General features: G+C 45.2%; 1 protein-coding gene across 1 annotated transcript in view; it reads right to left on the bottom strand.

The window, feature by feature from the left end:
• PITPNC1 (phosphatidylinositol transfer protein cytoplasmic 1) overlaps nt 1–27,054 on the bottom strand; it is a 239,555-nt gene that overhangs the window by 26,580 nt on the left and 185,921 nt on the right. Inside the window, exon 6 of the mRNA XM_057717128.1 lies at nt 13,964–14,059. Within this exon, the coding sequence (XP_057573111.1) occupies nt 13,964–14,059 (96 nt within the window). The remainder of the gene's footprint in view (nt 1–13,963; nt 14,060–27,054) is intronic.

The raw sequence follows: 27,054 nt of genomic DNA, 5'->3' as shown, positions 1-27,054 counted from the left end.
AGTGGATTCCCTGGACTATTTCAACCTTTGTTGTTTGACACAATATAGTCATTGTGTACTGGGCTCAGAAGCACCTCTGTCGGGCCCTAGGTTCTGTGGAGCAGAACTGAGTGGGGGACCAAAAAAGCTATCGAATGAGGCACCCGTGGGTTTGAATTTCTGCGCCAGCGACTACTACCTGTGTGAACCTGGGCAAGTTATTTAACTCCAAGACTGTTGTGGGGATGATAAAACTGAAAAAAGGAATGTTTCCCAAACTGGGGTCTGTGGGTATATTCTTTGGGGGCTATGGCGTATTTTTTCTTTAATGGGTTCCTGTATTACTCAACTGCGGGATGGCCAAGTTTTGTTTTTTCCAGACCAGGTTCATTTTGACAAACCTACTGTTTTCTAGAATGTGCACAAGGGGGAAAATTTTCTTAAAAGATGGGGAGTTGACTTCCATCAGATCATTAAACCTAAGGAGGGTAACCAAGGGACTGGAAAGGCCCTTCCTCTTTCTTACTCTGTCTTTCCCTAAGATCCTCCATTCATATGGTTGGTGAGATTTGGGGTTAGCAAATTACATTTCAGGAGGAAACAAATTTCCCTAGAGTGTTTTTTAAAGATAGACAACAGCTCTCCCCAAAGGAGCCAGCTTTGTGGGGGAGGAGAAGCACAATCTTTGGGATTTAAATCAAGGCTTCCTGAAACGTCAGCAAGCTACTTAGACTCTCTGAGCCTCAGTTTCCCTATCTCTAAAATGGAAACAATATCTATTCTATTGAGTGGTCAGCATTAAATGATATAACTTAATAAAACAACTTAGCAATGACTTTTCTTTTTCTGAAAAGTTATTTCCTGTCTCTCTAAAGTCAGTTTTAGCAATTCTGTGAGAAATCTGTTGAAATTTCTAAGGCCCAGATTAATGAGCTGATAATTGTATGTCTTTCTTTGGGTCCTTTAACAATGAAATATGAAGACAAGCAACTTAATAACACCTATTCTTTCCTGGATATTTTTGGAGCAGAAGCTAATGGTTGTACTTGGAGTCTGAAAAACACAGAAGTGGAGGAGAGTATCACTGGGTCAAGTCTTATTTCTCAAGCGAAGAAATACCACCTCCATCGTCCCAGAGTCGCAGCCCTTGATTCTTAGAGCTAGTTGGGAAAGGGCTTGGGCAAGATCTAGCCAGAGGATCTACAGATACTGATGATGGTAACCAATGAAAGGAAATAAACATGGATGAGGGTTGATCCGAAGCCAGCCCCCAACTCAGAAGCAACTTAGGAGAAAACTGTACAAATATATATTATAAAAACCCTATTGGCTGGCAAGGAAGACATTAAGTATGGCTCTACAGATGACAGATGGTATTAGATTCTCAACAGATGGAATGAAATCAAAGGTATTAACCCCTCCCTCAGTAGGGGAAAGGGCAGTCTTCCAGGCTTACGTTGCTGTTTCCTTTTGCCTCTACAAAATTAAGTAACAATAAAATGGTTTAAAAATGTGAGCATGGTAAATGGAGCTCGCTTAGGCAGAGCTTCCCTATCTTGAAAGGATAAATAGACGTGACAAGGTACTGGTCTCCTTGGTCCCTGGGTGAGCAGACTGGGCCTCCTGACCCTGGGGGCCGGGGGTGGGGGTGGGGGTGGTCCTCTGTGACCAGGAGCTCTCTGACATGCCAATCAAAACTGATCATTTTCTATGTGCATCATGGCATGAAAAAGGCTGGAAAGCTCTGCTCTGAGGTTTTTTCCCAAACCTGGTACATTTACACACATATCCTTGGGTCCCATCTTACTGTGTCTGGTTTGGTAGGTCCAGAGACGGTCCCAGGCAACGGCATTTTTATTTAAGCTCCTAAGGTGATTCTAATCTGATTTGGGAACACTGCTCTAAGGGCCAAGAAGTTCTGCTGTTTTAATAAGACAAAAAATATCAGGGGCTGATATGTAGGTGGCCCAAGTTCTGAGCAAGTTGTGGATTTAACGCCTGTTTTCTTAAATGTATAAAGGGAGGTTTTCTAGGAGATGGGTTTGAAGAAGAGCTTGGTTGCATCTCTTCACTTCTGGCTGACAGCCTTGGGCCCTTTGGATCTTGCTTCTTTCTCTTACAGTCTTAACTATTATTCTTCTAAAATACATTTGGTAAAAGGCTTGTGGTAGACAGTTGATAAAACGGCCAAACTGCCTTGGGTAGCACCCGGGGACTCCAGTACTACAGACTGCCCCAGGTTGGCACAAAAAACTGTAAATGTATCCTCTAAGGTTTCTTAGGGGTGAAGTATCAGAGGCACATGCCAGTCTAAATTCAGGTTAAACAGTAACAGAAGTAATAAAACACATTTTTAAAAAAGTATCAGCAGTACAAATGGCTCTATTTTCTGAAGGATCTTGCTGTACCTGCAGAAAATTCTGTCATCTTATGAATCAGAGTGCTTGAAACCAGCCCACTGTTTCTCTTTTCCATTCTCACCAAAAGTAAAAAAGCAATACGCAAACTCCCATAGCCCCACTCATGGCAGCCACTTTCTAAAGATACTTGAAGGGCTTCCCTGGTGGCACAGTGGTTAAGAATCTGCCTGCCAATGCAGAGCACATGGGTTCGAGCCCTGGTCCGGGAAGATCCCACATGCCACGATGGCAACTAAGCTCATGTGCCAAAACTACTGAGCCTGCCCTCTAGAGCCTGTGAGCCACAACACTGAGCCTGTGTGCCACAACTACTGAAGCCAGCGCAACAAGAGAAGTCACCACAATGAGAAGCCTACACACTGCAATGAACAGTAGCACCTGCTCGCCACAACTAGAGAAACCCCGCGCACAGCAACGAAGACCCAACACAGCCAAAAAATAAAATAAATTAACAAAGAAACAGACAGGGACTTCCTAGGTGGCGCAGTGTTTAAGAATCCGCCTGCCAATGCAGGGGACACAGTTTCGAGCCCTGCCCCAGGAAGATCCCACATGCCGCGGAGCAACTAAGCCCGTGCACCACAACTACTGAGCCTGTGCTTTAGAGCCCGTGAGCCACAACTATTGAGCCCATGTGCTGCAACTACTGAAGCCCACGCACCTCGAGCCTATGCTCCACAACAAGAGAAGCCACCACGAGAAGCCCGCACACCACAATGAAGAGTAGTCCCCGCTCTCAGCAACTAGAGAAAGCCCATGTGCAGCAACGAAGACCCAACACAGCCAATAAAAAAATAATAAATCCAATCAATCAATAAATAAATTTATTAAAAAAAAAAAAAGAAACAGACACTTGGGGGACTTCCCTGGCAGTCCAGTGGTTAAGACTTCTTCCAATGCAGGGGGTGTGAGTTTAATCCCTGGTCAGGAAGGTAAGATCCTACATGCCTCGTGTGGCCAAAAATCCCAAAATATAAAAAGCAGAAGTGATATTGTAACAAATCAATAAAGTCTTAAAAAAAATGGTCTATATTAAAAAAAAATCTTAAAAAACAAAGACACTTGGTTTCTACTGAGCAACCATCCCAGGAACACATCTGCAGATCTCAAGGCCAGTGTCAAAGCTGGGAGACGGGAACATTTATTAAATGCTAACTATGTGCCAGGACTGTGCATTTTAATGCCTTGCCTTTCACATCATCTCATTGCATCTCATGTCATCTCTCCATCCATCCACTCATTTGAACAGAGGAAGAGATTCAAGATGGTGAACTGTCACTGGTGCTGATGAAGTGCAATGGCTGTGACCACCTGGGAGGCCTCCCAAAGCCAGAGCTCTTTATTACATTAGGGTTGAGCTCATGGAAAGCGTGGGATGGGAATCTCCGTTTGCACATTCTGGAGGTTATCTTTCGCACAGTTCCCACTTCAACAAGCCCAATTGTTTCTCCCTTCAATGGATGCTTTGCTGGTTGAATCCTCCCTTTTGGGACATGGAGCCATGTCCCCAAAGGCTCTTTCTGTTGACTTAATGTCCCAGCACCACAATCAGAACTCCACTCCTGGCAGAGACTTAGAATCTCTGGTTTTGATCTGATATTTAGGAATTCATTTGCCTCAATTTTGTTTGAGTCACATGGTTTGGCATATCACTACCCAATCCAACTGATAAGATTTGGAACTGCTATTCTGGGCACCGAGCTCCGGGGGAACCTCATTCATGCAAATTATTGCAGCAGTTTAAAGTGGTTTTTTTTCCCTCCTTGAAAAATTTAAAATAAAAACAAAAATCCTTTCTCTAGGATGGAGTTGGGCACTACTGTCTTCCTAGTACTCCCAATGAAGTTTGCTCACAGCATAGTGGTAGCACCATATTGTTAGGCCAAAAGAATAACAGCGGTTTTAAAAACCAGCAATAGGCATGGTATTTCAGCAAGACTTGGTGAGCCAGCTTTCTCTTACTTGGAAGAAATGAGAATTGAAAGAGAGTACCTATTTATTATTGGTTTAAAAATGATGCAGCCAGGGTTGTTGAAGGCTGGACTACTGTTTAGTGCCCTGTTACTTCCAGAAGTTTCTCATTAGCAAAGTATTATTGCTGCCAATACGGCTGAAGGCAATTTGTTCATGAAAGAGACAGCAGAAGAGGGAGAGAAGTAGATTGATGGGTTGCAGGGTTCTAAACCTCTTGGTGTCCAGGAGCCTGCCCTCACCATCCTCTGAGAAAGTCAGTTTCTCTGTTGCAGTCACAAATGGAGATGTCTTGCAAGGTGGCTGGTGACCCTACTTTGAAAGTTCTCTGCTACTTGCAGAATAAAAATCCAAATTCCTTGGCATGGCATTCAAGGCTCTTCTGCCTCAGTTACTCACTGACCCTTGAACATGCAAGAGAATTCCCTACCTTTTCACTGCCTTTGCTCTCACTCACTACACTGCCTTTCCAATCACACTTCTTCAAAATTCAGTGTGTTCCCACACAAGTGTGGCTCAGAGGGTCATTTAATATAGCTTTGGAGAGGGGGCAATTTGACTGTGTCTAGCAAGATTTAAACCCACATACCCACTGACACAATTTCACTTTTAGAATTTATTCTACAGAAATATTAAAATGATACCAAAAAAACACAGCATGAGAATGTGGCCTGAGGCACTAGAATAGCAGAAGAATGGAAACACTCTAAATGTCCACCAAACAGAGAATGCCGTCATCGTACATTGGTACATCATACACAGCCTGCTTGGGAGACGTGTGGCACCCAGGAGAGATGGCAAGCTTATATCGTTATTGAGAAAGTGCATGTTGCAAAGTTGCATCGTGTGAGCTAGTTTTATAAAATAATGTTATGTATGCGTTATGTTTAAGTATCAACACCATAAACACCAACTTTAACAATACCTATCTCTGTGATGAAGCATCCAAGGACATCCAGCTTTTTTGATGTTACATATTTATATCGTATTGGAATTTTTTTTTACAAGGAAATTTTACACATTTTTTGGTTTACTTTGTGAACAGATAAACAATAAAGATAAACATTGTCTAGAGGTCCAGTTCAGATTCCACCACTCCTATGAAGTCTGCCCTGACCACTTCTGTCTGTGGAGCTGCCTCCTTTTTTGACTCACATGGTGACGGCGGAGCAGAGGAGTTTTAGGGCAGTGAATCCCACGTGGTGAAAAGATTTCTCCTGCTGCCTCAGGCTGTGCTGTCTTTTAGCCTACGCTGTCAGACTCTGTTCTCCCAACCAGATCATGGGCTTCTTCAAGGTGAGGGTGTCCTATTTTTTCATTTTACCCCAGAGACTATGTTCCTACCCAAGCTCTTGCACATTTCACAGAGGATATGTTCTCAAAGATCAGAGGAATGTCAGACTTCTCTCCATACTTGCTGGGATCAAGTCCTCCTGGCCAGGCTGACCGGATCCCCACTCCCACACACAAAGGGAGACACTCAAATACCACCACAGCCTCCCACTGGGCCGCAGACCCATTTCCTCTCCAGTGCCATCAACCTGGATCAATGTACAGGACATCGCCCAATTTGTAAAGCGCGCTGGGAGACAGGGAGGAAAAAAGCAGTTTCCCAGGAGATCACTCATGCTCTCCTGCATGGTCAGGAGGGCCTTTGTAATGACACTGCAGTCACCACGCTGCTCTCCTCCTGGGACCACTGGAGGCGTTTGTGTTGTTGCCCAGGCTTCCGAGGAAGCGGAAAGAGAACCTGCACTGAAAAATTGTTCTTCTCCCAAAGGCTTTCCTTCTCATCTACCGCTCTGGCCACTTGCAGAGGCCACCAGAGCTTCCCTCTCTAGTAACACTGGCCTCATGGAGACCCTGTGAAGCGGGAGGCTCAGGGCCCGGCGATGCAGCAGCTGCCGGGGACTCTTCCACTGACCTTCTCCTTGCAGGCTTTCTGCCCCAGCGCTGGAGGCCGCCGCTGGAGAGCAATGGCTTTGGAGGCTTCACCCCATACTGGTGGGGGCAGCCAGTTCTCATTATCCCAGGGGCGCCCGGCCCTGGTAAATCGGAACCCATCACCAAACAGCTGCATTATTCTCAGAAAGAAACAGATGGACAGAAGGAAAAGGGGAAAAAAAAAATGACAATAACAACACAACAGCAAACTGAACTCCACGGTGTACCCCAGCAGGAGGCAGCTGTGTTAAATCTAGCCATTTGGAGATAACTGAAAATTTTGACCACCCTCAATTGCCAAGATATAGACCGACATGAAAATATTTTTAATTTGAGGGAGCAGAGTGGTTTGGATGAAGCACTTTGTACTGGAGGGTACAGAAGTATGACAATATTTACTCATTTCATCTCTCTGTTCCCTTTCTAGGGGCCCATTGTACTTAGCAAACAGCATTTAATCTCTCTCCCTTGATGGTTATTGCAAAAGTTAGATGTATCCCTCTGTCCCCTTCTCTCTCTCTTAAGAGAGAATTCAGCAGATATTTAGACCAATGAACGGACTGCCAAGGATTTCTTAGTCTAGGAAAACTCTATAATCCAGGGGCCTGGAGGCTGAGTTCCAAAGAGTCCCCTAGTTGCCCAACCCAAAGGGAAGGCTCTAAATCAAACCCTGCCTAAAACTGCCCGGCACTCTCCTACCTGCGATCACACCACTTCAGGGACACTTGCTCCTGGGTGGTCTCACATTCTCCTTCGTTGCCACCTGAGTTCAAAACATTGTAAATTTCCCTAATTTCTCTGTTAGAATTGCTATGCTCTATTTATCACTGGTAAAATGGAGACTTCTTTTACATCTCCTGGAATGAAGAGAAAGAGGAATTTCCTTTTTCTATTAACAACAACAAAAAAGATCAAATTCAAAGGGTAGTGGAGACTAGACACAATTATGGCCTTTGTAAGCTCAAAGCCTAGCACAGAGCCTGGTACACAGTAGCACTTAATAAATGCAAACAAAATCAATTAATTAATGAGTCTTGCTCCTAAGGGGTTTTACTGAATTTCCTGTCCTTGGATTGGTTTACAGTAGTTTCTCAACTTTGTCGTGATTGGCATTCTGGGCTGTTGTGGGAGCTGCCCTGTGTGTTATAGGATGTTTAGCAGCTTCCCTGGTCTCTATGCATGAGACGCCATAGCAAACAAGCCCCTGTCCGTGGTGACAATCGAAAATACCTCCAGGGCTTCCTAGGTGGCGCAGTGGTTAAGAATCTGTCTGCCAATGCAGAGGACACGGGTTTGATCCCTGCTCCAGGAAGATCCCACATGCCGTGGAGCAGCTAAGCCCGTGCGCCAAAAAAAAAAGAAAAAAAAAAAAAACCTCCAGATGTTGCCAGATGACCCCTGGGGGGCAAACTGGCCCTGGTTTAAAACAACTGATCTATAGACTCCCCTTTGTTTTACATAAATCAATGACGATTTAAAAAAAACAAAGCACAAAACATCCTCTACTTCTAAACTTCCTCCGCCAGAAAATGACATTTCTTTTTTCTTCTCCCCCTTTCTACTCAAGGCATGTCTGAACATTTAGAAGCTGCACGTGCCTCCACGTTTTTGTCTCTGGGGGAGAACTGCGGCGGCGCGGGGTAGGGGGGGAGGCGGGGAGACACAGCTCTAGAAGGCCACTAGAGATGCCACTTTTCTGGTCCCTCCTGATCTTGTAATGGAAGCCAAACCTTAAAAACAACTGCAGTGAATCCAGGAGGAAGAGGGCTGGACTTGAGCCAATACCAAAGGCCTCTGAGTTAGAGCTCCCTATGCCTGACTTCTGGAGGTTGTCTAGGCTGGACCAGTCCTGAAGGCTGGGTGTTGAGATTTGTTCCTGCATTCCAAATGGCCAACTCAGCTTTGCAGGTGTGGGCTCACCACCCGTGTCCTCTGAGGGCATGCTCCGACTGGTCGTCCAAAGTCCCTCCTTCCTGGGCTGGCATCCTCACCTTGAAATCCTGGCAGAGCAGCAGAGGGATGGACATCTTGGCAGAGGAAAGAACCACAGAACAAGTACAACCTGCTCAGACACTGGCTTCGCTTCGTCTTTGCTGCTTGGATGGTGTTGATGTGGGGCAGGGCCTTGGCGGGGCCGTGTGGAGGCTCCTGGAGGTACTCTCTGTGCCCGAGAACTCACACGGATTTTTTTTTTTTTTTTTTAACAATGCAGCTCTGTCCTGGAGCGTCCTGACACAGACAGGAGAGCAAAACTAGAGATTAAGAGGCTCCTGGGAGCTGCAGCTCAGGCTCCTGATGTGGCTCAGAAACAGCGGCACCGCAAAGTGAGAAGAAAGAGAGCGCTGGGCTGGGGGATCAGCCGATCCTGATTCTCTAGCGTCCTCCTGAAACTCCAGCTAGTGGGGCTCTTGTGTCACTAGGCAGAGGGCACCCAGTGGAAAATTTCCAGCTCTGGTCACCTTAATGAGAGAGGCATTCTTGCCTCTCACGTGTTTAGAGGTTTCCAGGGACAAATGGAAAAAGAGAAGAAATTACCTCAATCCCCTGCTTCGGCCTGGATGGCGGGGGTGTGTGTGTGAGACAGGAGCTCAGCAGTGACCCAGATGACCCTGGTCTGAATGCATAAGCCTCAGAAATCTCAGAACAGACTAAGCTCACCAACATTTCAGCTTTCTCTGCAGAAAATGTGTTCCTATTTACGATGCTGACATAGTCAACTTACAAAGGTGGATTGCAAGAAAAAGCTCGTAAAGCTGTTGGCCTTAGGTTAAAAAAAATGTGTGTGTGTGTGTGTGTGTGTGTGTGTGTATGGAACTCTGATTCACAACTGTTAGCTTAATGGCCACAAATACACTTTCTTTGATAGCGTTCACTCTGAAATTGCCACTGCTATAAGGAAAAAATAAAGCCCGTAGCTTTCAGTCATTCATTCAACAACCGTTTTGTGAGTAGCTGCTATGTGCTGGTGCTGTCCTAGCTGCTGGGGTATGGAAATAAAGAAAGCCCTTGCCTTCATGGAGCTCACGGTATAACTGTGAGCTAGCATAAGCTGGCATGATCTAGAAGCCACAGACCAGAATTCTTGCTGCCAGTGGGTGGGGAGTGGGGTGCCCAGGAAAGTCCACAGAGGAGAAGTTACATTTGAGCTAAACTCTAAAGAGTAATGACTACAAGCTTCCAGACTGAGAGGCACAGAGGTGGGGAGAGCTGGAGCGGGGAGAAGGCAGAGGACCATGCTAAGGGGACTGGGCTTTTAAGCAGAAAATGACAAGGTCAGATTTCATTTTAGAAGGAAACTCTTGTGGCGGGAAGGAGGATGTTAATTATTTCCAGTGTGCAGAGGAGAAATTTATTTGAAAATGGTTTGCCTTCTCAATCGGTTGTTTCCCTTACTCTCAGTCCCTGGCTAGTGACACACAACCCAGAGAGCCTAGGAAACTCACTTCTCTCCCTTCCAGTGGGTTCATACTGCAGTCTGGATTCTGGAAGTCAAATGACGATCGGTTTGGGTCGTGAGGGAGTCCCACAGAACATACTTTTCCTATGATTTTACTGCAGGTCCCAAGTATGCCTTTTCCTTTGTGGTCTAATGCCAGGGCGAGTGAGAAAAAATTCTACCTGTAATGTAGGCTGGCGATCGTCTGGGAAGCAGTGCTTGACAGAGTGTGCAGGGATGAGCCCTCTGGGGCCCCTTTCTTCCACATCCGTTAAGTAAGCCTAAGACTCCAGGATGGGCAGGGATGGCTCTGAGTGTGAGAGCTGAATCCAGACTTCCATTCATCTCCAACGACCGTTGCTTCCAGGGCAGATTTCCAGCCTTGGCATATTCACATTTGTGGGTAGATAATTCTTGTTGTGGGGGGCTGTCCTGTTCATTATAGGATGTGGTTAGTGGCTGGTAGCACTCCAAAGTTGTGACAACCAAAAATGTGACAACCAGACACTGTAAGCATCCTTGTGTGGCAGCATCACCCTCCGTTGAGAACCATGGCTCTTAGAGACAACTTTCCATTCTCATTTTATTTGATCTCTCAGCAGCATTAAGCACAACCAATCACTCTCCTCTCTTGAAACTTGCATTCCTTAGTGTTCTCTCCTTGCTTGCTTGCTTTCTAACTCTCTGGCCAGTTCTTCGTAGATTCCTGGGCCCTCCTCATCCTCTTCCTGATCTCCAAATACGGCTGTCCTAAATTTAATGCTTGGACCTGAACTCCCCTCTCATTATACTTTATGTTTGCTCCCTCTCATCCATCCTCAGGATTTTACATTCTTCTTTTTTCTTTCTTCCTTCCTTTCTTTTTTTTTATTTTTGCTGCATCATATCTTAGTTGTGGCACGTGGGGTCTTCCTTGAGGCACGTGGGATCTTTAGCTGTGGCACGTAGGCGTCTCTCTAGCTTTGGTGTGTGGGTTTTTCTCTCTCTAGTTGTGGTGCGTGGGCCCCAGGGTGCGTGGGCTCTGTAGTTGAGGCACGCAAGCTCAGTAGTTGTGGCACGTGGGCTTAGTTGCCCCGTTGCATGTGGGATCTTAGTTCCCCAACCAGGGATTTTGTCCCTTGCATTGGAAGGCAGATTCTTTATCACTGGAGCACCAGGGAAGTCCCTTAAGTTCTTCTGTTTCCCAAATTTGTCTCCAGCCCAGACCTCTCATAGAAGCTCCAAACTCATTTCTATTTGTTCTAGCTGTCTCATTGGCATCACAAAAATCCACCCATCTTTCTCCAAAATCCACTCCTCTTCTCACCCCCATCTATTTGCTGGGGGTAAACCGTAAGGTCATCCTGACTCTTCCTTTTCTCTCATCTTTACACCCAGTCCATGACCAATTCCTGTCAATTCTATCTTCAATATATACCCTGAAACCATCTGCTCTCAGCCCTCCAGTTCAGGCTACCATATAACCTAAATAACCAACAATGTAGACAACTCTGATGACCTCAGTGGTCTCCTGACTTCCACTCTGCTCCTGGCCAGTCCATTCTTCATCCAGAGCAATCTTTTAAAAGCACAGGGACTTCCCTGGTGGCACAGTGGTTAAGAATCCGCCTGCCAATGCAGCGGACATGGGTTCAATCCCTGGGCCAGGAAGATCCCACATGCCGTGGAGCAGCTAAGCCTGTGAGCCACAAATATTGAGCCCGTGTGCCACAACTACTGAAGCCCGCACGCCTAGAACCCATGCTCTGCAACAAGCCACTGCAATGAGAAGCCCATGCATCGCAACAAAGTGTAGCCCCTGCTCACTATAACTAGAGAAAGCCCGCATGCAGCAATGAAGACCCAACACAGCCAATAAATAAATAAATACATAAATGTTTATTTTTTAAAAAAGCACAAATCAGATCATACCATGCTCCAGCTTTAACTTCTTCAAAGCCATTCTACTGCACGTGAATAAAATCCAAGCTTATTAACACGGCCCCATCCTCTTCTCCAACCTCCCTTTGTGACATTCTTCCTTCTGTTTCCACTGCTACTGCCACACTGACCTTCTTTTGCTTCCTCATAGGGGTCACCTGGGACTCCTACGCATGCTGTCACCTCCACCTGGAGTGCTGTCCCCCAGTTCTTTTCATCCTGCGGGTCCCAGTAGGTCATTTCTTCCTGAGCATCTTTCCTGACCCCATCTCTTAAATTCAGTTTCCCTGTCACGGTCTCTCCCTGCAAGCTTCTTTACGGCACCTGTGACTTTTAACTCCATATGTTCTCATGTGATTATTTCTTTATTGTTTGGCTCCTCTGCTAGATTGGAAATGTCGTGGGGGAAGAGACCCTCAGTGTCTCTTCCGTTCATCACCACGTCCCCATGTAAATATTGCCTGTGACACACAGTGAGTACTCAGTACATATTTATTGGAGGAATGACTGTTCCCCTCTCATTTCCTTGGTCAAACTGCACCTAGAAAAGAATACATCACTACCCAGGAAAATGAGTGACCACGAAGCATGAAAAAATGCTCCTAGAATATCTGTGTCAATGAGGAAATGCTCTCCAGTGGTGGCTCTCGGGAGCACGAAGCGCAGGGAGATGAGTCAGGCACCCACGGACTAGAAATGAGACTTGTTGATTTCGTCATCAGTGTTCCATATCTGTCCTAAGACTTTCCGCTGAATCAGAAGGGAACTCCCCGAGTGCCAGGCAGGACCACACCAAAGCTATCTAAGAGGAAGAGCTGAAATCAGTTCAGAGTTTTCTGGCAATGCTGCCTTTCTAGAAGGCTTGAGCTACCAAAAAGACTAGGACATACAGGTCAGACAACAGCCCCCCCGCCCCCCCCCCCCCACCAGGCCCAAGGAGCCACAGGAGCGATGGGGCAGCAGCTTCACCCAATGCACTGTGTGATGCTTCGCACACCACTGAAGCCGCAGACGTATTGGTGGCGTTGAGACAAAACCACAGAAGTACCTCCTCTGTAAAGTAAGACAAGGGGAAGCCAAGTTTCTCCTCTTTAGCCAGTCCACAGTTATGCAGAGAGCATTTCACTATTTTTCTGAAAATCCACGAGTGTGGTTGTATAATGTATTTACATTATACTGCAGAGTATAATGTAAATCGATGACCTTCAAAAGCTCACCCTTTGAGTCCCACCAAGAGTAATTCACATCACCCTCTCCTCCCTCTTTGAAGGGGCAGCAGCTGCAGAGCACACGCCTGCAATTAAGCAGCTAAACATTTGCTAAGATTGGGTTAGACTCGGATATCCAAACGAATCCCAAAAGGTGGAGGCAAACAAAATCTGAGCCACACTGGGAGCCCAGCGTGTGTCACGGTAGAATCCATTTTTGCTGGGTTTATTTATATGTCTTAAATCAGCCTTCATGAAGCTGAAGGAAGAGTTTCAAGGTCCATGGGTTACAGCCCAGGGACGAGACTGGGGCCCCAAGTCCAAACATATTGTGATTGGCTGCATGTTGATAAACAACACAAACAGCCCAGCATCTGCTGTCGTTGCAAGGCTGGGACGTTATTAACGAGGGGGTCACCCAAGTTCCGTCAGCAGCCGTTAATAAAATACTAACGGGATATAAATGGGGACTTGCACCAACAGTAAAACAGAAAGTTCGCACTGAGGCAAACAATGGGTTCTGGTAGGTGGAAGTCATATAGAAAGATATTCTCTTAAATTTATTCTTAGTCAAGATGAAAAAAGGAGAGGGCTTCACGAAGGCACTCCCGGTTTTGAGAGAAAGATTCTGTGCAGAGATGAGCTGTCCAAGTTTCAATATTCACTCAGGGAGGACTGGTGGAGCATTTTCTCTGTGTTGGACCCCAAAGGTACAGATAAAACACGGCTCCTGCAGAGGCTAGGCCCAGGCCTGGCCAAGCAGGAAGCCAGAGGTGGCTCTGTGTTTTATAGTCCAGTTATCGTTGGGTGGTTCAGCCTTGTGAGTATTTTGCTGCCCAGATGGACGGCAGAGATGGGGAGGCAGGAAGACTACACTGAAACTGAGTGGCAGGCAGGGTTAATGATAGGCCCCGAGAAGCAGGGATTTCACTCTGAGACGCGCAGTAAAGAATCCAGCATGATGTAAAAGCAGGCTGAATCAACACAAAGACAGATGGCAGTGTCCCAGGCCAGGGAGGACTTAATAAATGTTTGTTGAATGATTGAATGACGCTCTTCCACACGTCACCTCATCTATTGCTCACCTCAGATTCTTTGTAGTAACGTTCTGGAATTTCATCGCAGGCAATATCGATAAAACAAACTTCTCTCTCCAGATCTTTGGCTTCATTGTCAAAAATCTGAAACAGCAGAGCAACATATCAAAGGTTAGCGATAGTGGGTGAGATCTTCAAGGTGCCCGCAAGCTGGCCCAACGGTGCTTGAGGTGGAATAACTCCCCACAGAACATCTTCACGTGGCTCAGTGCCCCCAGAGAGAGCGTCCCGCTGCCTCTGAATGTGTGTGAATCGTGAAAAGCTTTTATTCATCGCTTGCATTTTGTCACATCAGAGGCAGGTGTAGCATCAATCACCGCTTGGTGAGGGGAAGAAGGAAAAACAGGCTGTTTTTAGAAGCTCAAGAGTGAAGAAATAAATCTCTTCCAAAAAGGAAGTCTGCTGATTTTTGGCAGTTAATCCAAACAGGGGGAGGGAGAGGCTAAAAAGGTTCTGGGTAGATAGGAGAGACAAAAAGCAGCAATGTAGCCTGAGGTTTAGAGAAGAAAAATGTGGTTTTTCTTTTCATTAAAATGTTTACATATATTTAACGTTGGAAATAGCACATACCCTTCGCAGAAAATACAGATAAACAAAAAGAAGAAAATAAAGATCGTCCATAATCCCATTACCCAGTGTATTATTTTTGATCATTTAAGAGCGTGATCTCTTTGGTACACGGCGGTAAGAAGGTAGAGCTTGAAAAAGTACTGAGATGGTGTCCTGCCAATCTACGCTTGGTTCCACTGGCCCAGAATGTCCATCACTGGCACAGAAATATGTAAGACAGCCACAAATATAGATATACGCTTTGGCGGAAAGATTAAGTGCCTCTACTTTTCCCATTGCCATTTTTTTCTGATCTAAAGGGACATCTTCCTGGCACTTCTGAAGGATAGTAAACAGATTAAGTGTGCACTAACTGTATCCTTATCTCGCTGTGTAGCTAATTCCTACAGGGGAATCATCTGCTAACACTAATTAAATCTAACTCTCCAGAAGAGCATGAAGTATTTTGGAAGAACAGGGCGGTTGATGCCTAAGAACATTGTCTTGACACAAGTTTGGAGCCTATTAATAGCACAGGAGAGCATCTGGAGGGCTCTTTACAAGGTGAAACTGCTAGTCCTTTGCAAACGTTTTCTGAATAATATTTGCGCTGGTGATTATCTGTCCAGTCTGCTGTTTGCTCTGTCACCATTTTTCTTCTATTAACGGTTAGATACTGGACTCAGATTTGGTCAAGGAGATTGAGTCTCCAGTCTGGCCTGAAGAGGCCACTGCATTTTCCTTAAAGGCAGAGAAAGACTAGTTCCTGGATTAGCTCTGATTCCTTCCACAGCCAGTTGAAGTCAAGAGCTTGGGGACACTCCCAAAGTGTTTGGGAGGGACAGGTTGATTGCTTTGAAATGAAATGGAGAGACGGCAGGAAAATAAGTTCAAGTTCGAGTGGAGAAATACGTTGTGAAATAAAAACACTGGGTCTCAGGGTGTTTGTGTGTCCCCCCCCCCCCCCCCCCCCCCCCGCCATGAGTCTCTTTTGAAGTGTGTGCAAGAGAAGACATGTGCCTCATTAAGAAAACAAAACAGAATGGAACACCCCAGAGGCAAATGAGCTGCTCAAGTAAATTACAAGAGAAGTTAGGGAGCTTTGACCTTTATTGGTGGTAAAATTTATGGGACTGAAAGAAGGGGAAATGAACAGGGGTTAAGGGAGTTATTGACAGATTAGGTGGCTCTTCCTAATTTAATTCAAATACTTTTGGGTCACCCGTTATCACATGATTACATTATTGCCCTTCTAGTCCAAGTTCACCCTTCAGTCTCTGCTCCGAAATAACAGGCTGGACCCTGTAAGCACTTCTCCTTGACAGAGAGGATGACACTAAGCCCTGTATTAGAGGGGCCCTGCAGGAAGAAGAGGGCTCCTCTTCCTGGTTTGAATCTTATTCCTGCTGCAGACTCTGTCGGGGGGTGGGGGAGACACACAGTGCTGCTCTGTCCCAGCTGCATACCCACAGCGCACCGTTGTCTGGTGACCTTGGAGTCTTGGCCTTCACTGTGGTCCTCTTGATGTAGGCACCATGTGCTCCAGGCCTCGCATTGCCAGTGGTGCCCTGACTATATACCGGCCCACCAGTCTCATCTCACCTGTACCCAGAGGGCTGTTTTCTGCTGCCCAGCAACTATGGACCAGCTCTGGTCCAGAAACCCAGCAAACGTCTCTGCCGTCCAGTGGGCTTTGACCACAACCCTTGTAAGGAGGTCTGAGCTGCAGCCACGGAGGTGGACCCCATCCAAGTATGTGCTTCCTTGTGTCTGTTCCCTCAGCCTGAGGTACCCTTTAGAGTCCTCTTTACATCTTTAGAGTTACTCCTATCAAAGTTTAATAATTCTGTATATTATACTCTCCCTGTTCAAATTATTGTGTGGTTTATGCCTCCTGATTGGGCCCAGATGAATACACCCATTGCATACAAAATGGCGCCCTTGGCTTTGGGGACCACAAAGGTAAGGGTTGAGTTCCTGCCCTTAACGAGTTATCATCTTGTGGGAGAGACAGACTGGGAAGCTATCCCCCAAAATACAAGTGGAAGAAAGTATTGCTACAAAAGGAAGAATAGACTGTCAAGCTAGGGAGAGGAGTCATTTATGCTGACTCAGCAACTACATGGTCAAGGTAGTATTATTATTTCCAATTTTCAGATGAGAAAATCAAGGCTCAAAGAAGTAAAGAGCTTTGCCCGCAGTCACACAGCCCATCAGTAGGGAAGCTCAGATTCAGGGCAAGTCTCCAGGCTTCACAACCAGATTCCTCCAGTGATAAAAGGCTGTCTCTTGGCACCCAATAGAGAAGATAAATATCAATCAAAAGAGCTTCCTATTTCTTTCTAGAAAGATGAAACTGGACTCTGGTTCTCCTCATGCCACCGAAAAATGTATGTTCTGAGTAGCTGTTATTGGGAACTGCCCAATGACTTGGAGCTTTTCTGCTGAGGCTGCAGTAGAGTCTACTTAAGTAGCTTTCAGTTCCAACTCTGGACTCCTTCTTTAATATGACACTTAATTCTTGCATCCAAGTCCATGAAAATACCAAACACCTTTGCAGTCAATGTTTCAGGATGGAGTTCCCACCACGAGAACAAAGCCACAAAACAATCACTTTGAGGACCTCAACATCCTCTTCAGGCTTGAGATTACAAAAAGTCTTCATTTCTAATAAATAACAAATCTCCCAATGGTTAGAGCCTTTAGGAGATGCTTGTAGGTGCTCAATACATGCCTGCTGAATTACGGGAAGACATTAGCTTCTACTTTCCAAAGAAGAATCTATGGCAGATATATTGCTTACTGATTGACCTTAGATTACTTTCATGAGCCCAAGTTCTACTTCTTTGGTGGTAAGCATCCTAACTTTCCATCATTTCCAATATAGGGCTCAACATAGACTGGAAACCTCATAGAACTGGCTGAAGGGTCCCATATTGGGAATCAGGAGAGCTGAGTTTGAATTCAGTTAGGCCTCTGTGTAACCTTGGGCAAGACCCCACACTCCTTTGGGTCTCCACGTCCTCATCTGCAGAATAAAAGGCGTCAAGTCTAGATGGGTGGGTATCAGGGAGTTGTGAAATATCCTGGAATTGTACCCAATATTTGGGGAGATGCTTTCTTTCCGGAGAGAGAGTTTGACCACTTTCATCTAATTATCAGAGAGATCTGTGGCCCCAGTGAAGTTGAGATCATGTGACCTAGATGACCACTCGAATTCTTTCCAGTTAAAATGTCAGTGAGGACTTCCCTGGTGGTGCAGTGGTTAAGAAGCCACCTGCCAATGCAGGGGACATGGGTTCAATACCTGGTCTGGGAAGATCCCACATGCCGTGGAACAACTAAGCCTGTGTGTCATAACTACTGAAGCCTGCACACCTAGAGCCTGTGCTCCTCAACAAGAGAAGCCACCACAATGAGAAGCCCACGCACTGCAATAAAGAGTAGCTGCCGCTCGCCCCAACTAAAGAAAGCCCACGTGCAGGAACGAAGACCTAACACAGCCAACAAATAAATAAATAAATAAATAAATAAATAAATAAATAAATGTATTAAAAAAAAAATGTCAGTGATGTTGAGTGGCTTCTGGGTCATGTTAGGCTCCTACATCCTGTTCTTTGCCCCTTCACCCCATATCCAGCTGACATGGGTGGTGCACAGAGGGGCTGCAGCAGGGAAACAGGAAGTGGCAGTGGTCACGATGTAGTATAATCAGAGGCCACAGTGGGGGTGAAACAGCCTCATCTTCAAGCTTAGTTTAGGGCATGGTCCAGAATTAAGCCAACACTATGACAAACAGAGGCTGAGCCAGGCCCCAAAGGAAAACAGCAAGAGTAACTATTCATTGGGGCTTCCCTGGTGGCAGCCGCAGCAGCAGCAGCTGCCAGAACTCTGGTCCAACCACCAGCTCTCTGAGATGGAATGAGAGATCTGCTGAGATAGTTTACGACGAGCTACATCTTAATGTTGATACATTACGCCAAAGCTCCACCAGAATCTCACCTGACACAGGTGCTGTGCACCTTCATGCTCTTGGGAGCCTCTTGGGCAGAATTTGTCTCTTTTTGAGATGGGAGTTGAATTTGGGAGTCAAATATGGTACTCTCCCTATAGCCCCCATAATAATGTTCCCATCTGTGGTTATTTATCAGAGACATACCCACCCACGAATCATCTGTAATGGATTTCAGTGGCAATCTGGTTGACTCTTCTGACCTCCGCCCCCCAACTAGGCAATGAACACTCAACAAACAAACTCTTTTAATATGAACTAAGCAATATTACAACAAGAAGGCAAGTCTCCTGTGTAAATACTATCCTATAGATTCCAAAATGAAAAGGGTGTAATTTTCCCTTTTTTGTAAAGCATTATCCACATTAAGTATCAAGCATCTTTAAAATCTCCATATAATTGACCTGGTAAATTTGAACTTTGAGAATTCATCTTAAGAATCTTAAATAGGGACTTCCTTGGTGGTGCAGCGGTTAAGAATCCACCTGCCAATGCAGGGGACACGGGTTCGAGCCCTGGCCCAGGAAGATCCCACATGCCGCAGAGCAACTAAGCCCATGCCCCAGAACTACTGAGCCTGCGGTCTAGAGCCTGCAAGCCACAACTACTGAGCCTGCGCTCTGGGCCTGAGTGCCACAACTACTGAAGACCACGCACCTAGAGCCCAAGCTCCGCAACAAGAGAAACCACTGCAATGAGAAGCCCGTGCACCACAACGAAGAGTAGCCCCCACTCGCCTCAACTAGAGGAAGCCTGCACGCAGCAATGAAGACTCAATGCAGCCAATAAAAAATAAATAAATAAAAAAGAATCTTAAATAAACAAAAAGCTTTATGTACAAAGATTTTCACTGCAACATTAATGTAATGGCAAGAAAAAATACAGAAGGAAAAAAAAAAGTAAACAGCCAAAATATCCCAGTATGGGAGAATGGCCAAGGAAATTATGATAAATCCATTTGATGAACTATTATGTAGCCATTAATAACTCCATTCTTAAAAAAGATTTTCCCAGGAGGGTAAACATGGGTGTGGATGGGATGGACAAGGGGACATGCCCCATATTTAATACAGACAGATGCTGAGTCATGTGGCCATAACTCAGAAGGGAAAGGTACGTTGATAAATATGGAATGTGTTTTAAAAAGCACTGAATTTCTTCCTTGAACAGGGGTGTCTTTCTAGATTTAATAATCTCTCATTTTGCTTTTAAATGTTTCCAGATTTTGTGATCTCTCTTGTGATAGCCCAGCCGGCAATAGCACTGTGTACAGTGGCTTTTCAGAAATCCACAATCCTGGGAATCATGGCTTCTGCATCCCGTTTCTCTGTAACAGTAAGTTTTGTGGTTTAAGATCCAAGTTTAGACGGGAACTCTGTACTTTCTGCACAATTTTTCCATAAACTTAACACTGCTCTAAAAAATAAAGTCTGCTATTAAAAAAAAAAAAAAGGGAGTGGGGGAGATCCAAGCTTAGTAGCTGTGTGGATTTTATCTTCCTGCCATCTGTCCAAGCTACCAAGGATGCAAGGTAGGGGCGGCAGATTAGCAGGGGTTTTGAGAAAAATCTATCAGTCATCTTGTTTTATGCTTCACATGTGATTAAAGCGACAAAGAATGCCAGCTAAGCTGCTGTTCTCCTCTAGCTTTTTTCCTGCTGCACTTGGGAGGTTTTGGAGGGAAGCATCTGACTACTATACACTAACAACGAATAGGTTCAGCAAGAAGGAACACTGGAATCAGAATTATTGTTTTAACAGTGCTTTCACTTCAGCGCTCTGGATCTGCAAAGTGGCCAGTTGGTTTGGTGCAGGGCAGGGGATGTGGGTCGGGGGTTAATACATCAGGCACATGGGGCTGGAGTTGGTTCATGGTTTTATTGATTATTCTCTAACAGCAGCATATGCGGTAGGGAGAGCCTGAAAAGCACTCATGGTTGGGACAAAAATTAGTCCAAGCTACCAATGAAGACAACCATCATTTCGTTACCCCGCCTCTACCGGTGCTCCCGCCAAGAGCATCTTCTCGCCTACACAGTTTGACGGTGACTGTGTCATGGATATGTAAGCTACATGATTCAGTCCAAGAACACTCGGCTTGTCTTCCCCACCGTCGTTAAGATAAGAGGTAAAGAAAGATGGTCTTCTTTGGTCTCTTTAAAAACATTTCTGCTTCTTTCCCACCCCCATCCCCAAAATAGAGAGTTGGTTAACTGTTATTTGTTCTGAAGGTAGACCTACTTAACGGCAGTGCTCTGAAGAGGAGAGACTAGGCTTAGAGCTACCAATAAATCCACAAATACTTAGTAAACATCTGCGACGTGGTCAACACTGTGCCTCTTAAAAACGTGTGAGGTAAGATCCACTCTCAAGGGGGCTTATGATTTTGTAGAAAATACTCGATTCAATGCAAGATTTAATTAACAGCGCCGTATAAGATATAACGTTACTAAAGTAATAAGTACTGAAAGGTATGTATCAGGCAAGAAGTACTCCAGTCCAAATTCAGCAAGAAGGAATATCTATACATCTGTACATAGACATATGTAGATATATCTATTATTCTTCAGACTCCTTTCCATTATAGGTTATTACAAGATATTGAATATAGTTTCCTGTGTTATACAGTAGGTCCTTGTTGATTATCTATTTTATATATAGCAGTATGTATATGTTAATCCCAAACTCCTAGTTTATCCCTCTCTCCCCTTCCCCTTTAGTAACCATAAGTTTGTTTTCTGTGAGGAGAGACAAAATTTTAAAATTAACTTTATACAAAAGCTAGTGCCATCTTGTCATTCACAAAAAATAAATGACAGCTCAGCATGTTCAGTAAGATGTTGATCCTTGTTTTTTATTTTAGACTTCCTTCTCCGAAACAATCTTTTTTTAAACCTATTTTTGGGGGAGTGTATCATTCTATGAATTTTAACACATGTATAGATTCTTGCAAACACCACGACAATTAAGATTCAGAACAGTTTTACCACCGCAAGAAACTAAGTTATCATCACAATCTCCCCACACCCCAACCCCTGGCAAACGCTCATGTGTTCTCCATCCCTACAGTTTTTGTCTTTTCAAGAATGTCATACAAATGAAATCACATAGATTTTAACCCTTTGAGACTGGCTCTCAGGACAATGCCTCTGAGATTTATCCCATGGTTGTGCAAATCAAAGCTCATTCCTTTTTCTTACTAAGCAGTATACCACTGTATGAATGTACAGTAATTTGTTCATCTATTCCCCCGTTTAAAGTTTGGGGCAATTATGAAGAGAGTTGTTAAAGCATTTGTGTGAACACAAGTTTTCAATTCTTTTTTTTTTAATACATTTATTTATTGGCTGTGTTGGGTCTTTGTTGCTGCACACGGGCTTTCTCTAGTTGTGGCAAGCGGGGGCTACTCTTCATTGCAGTGCACAGACTTCTCATTGCGGTGGCTCCTCTTTGTTGTGGAGCATGGGCTCTAGGCACTTAGGCTTCAGTAGTTGTGGCTCGTGGGCTCTAGAGCACAGGCTCAGTAGTTGTGGCGCTTCGGCTTAGTTGCTCCGCGGCATGTGGGACCTTCCCGGACCAGAGATTGAATCCATGTCCCCTGCATTAGCAGGAGGATTCTTAACCACTGCGCCACCAGGGAAGTCCCAGGTTTTCAATTCTTTAGGGTACATACCCAGGAGTGGGATGGCTGGGTTAGGGTGTTATGTTGATTCTTCTTTATGAAAAGATGAATCAATACTCCCGTAGTGAATTGACTAGTATCTCCCCCAAATTCATGCCCACTGGCAACTTCAGAATGTGACCTTATTTGGAAACAGGGTCTTTGCAGCTATAATTAGTTAAAGATAGCTATGGACTGAATGTTTGTATGCCCCCCAAATTCATATGTTGAAAACTAGTGCCCAATGTGACAGTATTAGGAGATGGGGCCTTGGGGAGATGATTAGATCATGAGGGTAGAGCCCTCATGAATGGGATTAGTGTCCTATAAAAAAGGTGATTCCCACCCCCCCGAAAAAAAAGACCCCATAGAGCTCCCTAGACCCTTCTACCATCTGAGGACACAGGGAGAAGTTGTCAGTCTGCAACTCAGAACCCAACCACGCCGGCACCCTGAAGTCAGCCTGTCTTCACCAAATGTCATGAACAACTTTTTGTTTAACATCAGCCAGTGGTGGAGATTTCTGCTTTTCCTTTCTCCACCCACCTCAAAGGTTGCAGAAGATTGAAAAACAACAGGCATAAACCTGATGACAACAGTAGAGGCAGAAGGACAGGAATAACATAGGGCATCATTCATCAGTGAAGTTCAAAATTAAAAGCTGCTGATAAACACACCTGGGGCTGAGAACACAGAGTAATACAAGAGGAAAGGATACCTGCGGAAGGGGCAGGGTGGAGACCTAAGGGTCGGAGGGCATATCACAGTGGATATGAATTCACAGTGTGCTCCCTTTGAGGGAAAGAACACTTCTTTCTATTCTAGGATTTGTGTCTAGAAAGAGCACCGGCAAAACCAGTGGAGGGTTGAGAACCATTTTGTGCTGTGACCTGAAGTTTCACGCAGGAAACAATGGTGAACCCTGGTTCACTTGGGTGAGATAAAAGGTGAAGAAAGTTCAAGATCGAAGTGACACAGTGACTGTTGAGAAAAAGATTCAGATTGGCAAAACAGCATTCTCATAAGGTGCTCTGATCATGGTAACTAATTAAGAAAGGAACAGAAAAGTGCATTAAAACAACCCAGAAGGGTCACAAATGCTATGACTCAATTCATTTGCTGAAAAGGCTTTAATGGCACAAAAACGCTTTTAAGTTACGGTTCCCAGGGCAGCTGTAACAAGGCTCTTTTCATAAGCTTGGTCTGATTTCAGCATAGAACAGCCTCGATCCGAATTCTTCCTGTGGCTGCAGCCCCCTTTGGACCCACAGGCTGTGTCATGAGATCAAGGCAACACCTCACATGGGCACGTGTGGATACTGGCTCCTGGCACCTGAGAACGTGCATGGTTTCCCTGCAGCACGATCATAATGCTTCCTAAAATAAGACCCAGAAGTCAAGCTTAAAATGTCAATTTCTTACTTGTTCCTTCTGATTTTCAGTCAACAGGATTTTTTTTTTTTTTTTTTTTGGCACATGGGCTTAGTTGCTCCGTGGCATGTGGGATCATCCTGGAGCTGGGATCGAACCCATGACCTCTGCATTGTCAGGCGGATTCTTAACCACTGCGCCACCTAGGAAGCCGTTCCTTCTGATTTTAATTCACAGGGTGGTCTCCAAGAACTAGAATGGCTGGTTTTCCCACAGGTTGACGAATGGCTGTTTCACCGGGAAACACTCTAGGGCTTGAGACAGGCCAGCCCTCAATAGCCTCAGTGTGTGGGGTTTGTTACGTCAAGGTGGTGTGGACCCTGTCCTTCTCGAAAACCTTTTTTGAGCCCAAACAATGAACCTTTGCACAAAGAGGTAACGTTCCTGACATAGAAAAATCACCTGTACTTCTTTTCTTTTCCTTGAGAAGCTACTAACTCAAGGAGGAGACTTACGGGAAGGGACTTCAATGCTGAGGAAGATGGCTTGCTGAGGCCTGTGCCTGGTGGGGCAGCCACACCGGGAAGTCAAAAAACAGTGTGGAGAGTCTTGAGAAGGCTGCCAGCAGCCTTACTCTCTGGAGGCCCCAGAGTTTCCTTCTCTTGTTCACCAAACGCGTGTCCTGCGGTGCTTCAGGGCCTTGTGTGTCCTTCTAGCTCGTTCCTGGCGTGCATCTCTAGGCAACACAGTGGAATGGGCACTGGCCCAGACCCACTTAGAGATTATGATAGATTGCATCTACTGTCAGAAAAAACAAAATCAAGGAACAAATGGTTACATCTGCTTGGTGGTTTGTGTTTTGTTTGGTTTTTCCTTTTGCGTGGACTGATTCTAAATACCTCCCACGGCAAAGCTGGGGAACGAGGCAAGGCTTCTGGCTGAGCTCCACAGACCTGCCCCAGGCAAGTGACCGGAAGGCTCCAGAAGGAGCTCTCCAGGCATGGGTAAGACAGACACAGGGCGGCAGATGGGAGGGGGCTGCTTTCTGAGCGCTACCCGAGGTCATGGAGTAATTAGGCCCGGGGCCCATGGAAGGGCCTGCCGTTCCTGTTTACTTCTTTATTATGGAAAATAGAGTCAGAAGACTGTAGAGAGAGAAAATATAGTGCCGTAGGGATGAAGCCAGACTCCAGGGTCGGCAGACCTGGGCTCTGCTGCTCGGCTGGGTGACCTGACGTCACTACTGAGGACAAGTCTGCCTCACTCTCCTCATCTGTAAAGTAAGAGCAGTCTTGGTTCCTCCCTCATCTGGTAGCAGCAAGGACACGATGACATAAGGCAGTGATGACCAATGGAAATTAAAACGGAGTAACCACAGTTCAGGCAGATGAAGTGGAGTCGGTGGCCATTGAGAATCTGGTCTCAGACACGTCTCTGCACTGCTGACAACCTGAACTTTCTTTGAACTGTACCTGACCCAAGGACATCGCCAGCCATATTCAAAACAACACCTGCCAGCTGCACCCGGATGGTCTCAAGGTCTCCTTCTGTACCCATGCAACCATTTCAGACCCCAACCGATCCGTACTTAACAAACACCCTTACTCCCTGCCAGCTCCAAGTACAATTCTTGAGAAACAATTCATGTAACTGCCGTAACCTTGCATTTTTCTGCCTTCACAAGCCTCCCCCATTTGTAGTCTGGCGGAACACGGTTCAAATGCTTCTTTGAATCTGTGTCTCCCAGGCCGACGTCTTAACAAACCTCCAGTAAACACCCTTTTATTTCAGTCGGTCTCTGTTTCTGGAATTTTGGCTAATGGCAGGTAACGCCCACTTTATTTTGGCTTGGTCGTGGCAAGTACCCTGGAGATGTTAGGTGTTAGTATCACTAAGAGGGGGAAAAACATTCACAAGGCCAGCACTCATTTTTAAGGTCTGAATAGCATTTCACTATACACCTGTGAAATAAATGAACCAATCCTTCCACTGTTAAATGTTTAAGATTGTCCTTTTTTTTCCTTTTTGTCTTTTCTCTTTTTTTTTCATACTGTTTATAATATTACAGTGAACACCTGTAATAACATGTTAATCTTTGATTGCTAATAACCTAACAAATCTCCTTTACACCCCTGACACTTTTCCTGAATTCCACACCTTTTGGTATCAACTGACTATTGGATACCAGTCTCTGGTTTTACTCAAAATTAATGTATTCAAAATTACAAACTTATGGTTATCAAAGGGGAAAGTCTGGGGGGAGGGATAAATCAGGAGCTTAAAATGAACATACACACACTACTATATATAAGATCGATAACCAACAAGGACCTACTGTACAGCACAGGGAACTCTACTCGATATTCTGGGGTAACCTATATGAGAAAAGAATCTAAAAAAGAATGGATATGTATATATGTATAACTGAATCACTTTGCTGTACACCTGACACTAAAACAACACTGTAAATCAACTATACTCCAATAAAATTAAAATTTTAAAAAGTTAATACAAAATTACATTTCTCATCTTCATCGTTACCCCTTTGGCTCCGAGGTTTGAGCCTGCCCTTCCTCTTGTGGTCCTTTAATCATCCAAAGTAGAAACTTGGGTGTCAACCTAGGCGCTTCTTTCTTTCGTATTCTTACATCTGGTCAGGCAGTAAGTCTGATGAATTCTTCTACTGATATATCTCACCAGCCCATCTGCCCGACAGACCTTCTACCTTCTCTCTCACCTGGACAATTGCAGGGTCCCTAATATCCTTTCTCTTGAGATTCTGGTTTCCATCATCCATGCATCATCCATCTATTCATCCATCCATCTATATACCCACCTGTGAGTTTTCTTCCCAATATGCTAGCCCCATCATTTCTTTTCTTTTTTTAAAAATTTATTTATTTATTGGCTGCGTTGGGTCTTCATTGCTGCACATGGGCTTTCTCTAGTTGCAGTGAGCAGGGGCTACTCTTCATTGAGTTATATGGGCTCCTCATTTTGGTGGCTTCTCTTGTAGAGCATGGGCTCTAGGCACGCGGGCCTCAGTAGTTGCGGCACACGGGCTCAAGAGTTGTGGCACATGGGCTTAGTTGCTCTGCAGCATGTGGGATCTTCCTGGAGCAGGGATCAAACCTATGTCCCCCTGGCGGATTCTTAACCACTACGCCACCTAAGAAGTCCCCCCATGGTTTCTTCATTGCCCCTGGAACATATCAGTTTATGGTGGAAAGGGCAGAGCCCAGGAGTCAAAAGATCTGGGTCTAATCCTGGTTTCATGAGTTGTGTGAGCCTAGAAACTCCTCCAGGCCTCCATTTCATCATCTGGAAGTGAGCAGGACCAGTCAGGGCCAGGTGAGATAACCAGGTGTGAAGGTGCTTTGCAAACTCCAAAATGCTACACAAATGTATGGAATTAGTATACTTGCTTCTACCTGTCAACTCACACTGCCTGGAATTCCTCCTATCTCTCCTCCTTGTTCCAGGCATG

Source organism: Hippopotamus amphibius, chromosome 17 (assembly GCF_030028045.1).
Source record: "Hippopotamus amphibius kiboko isolate mHipAmp2 chromosome 17, mHipAmp2.hap2, whole genome shotgun sequence".
NCBI classification, from domain to species: domain Eukaryota; kingdom Metazoa; phylum Chordata; class Mammalia; order Artiodactyla; family Hippopotamidae; genus Hippopotamus; species Hippopotamus amphibius.
This window is presented reverse-complemented; position numbering and strand designations above follow the sequence as displayed.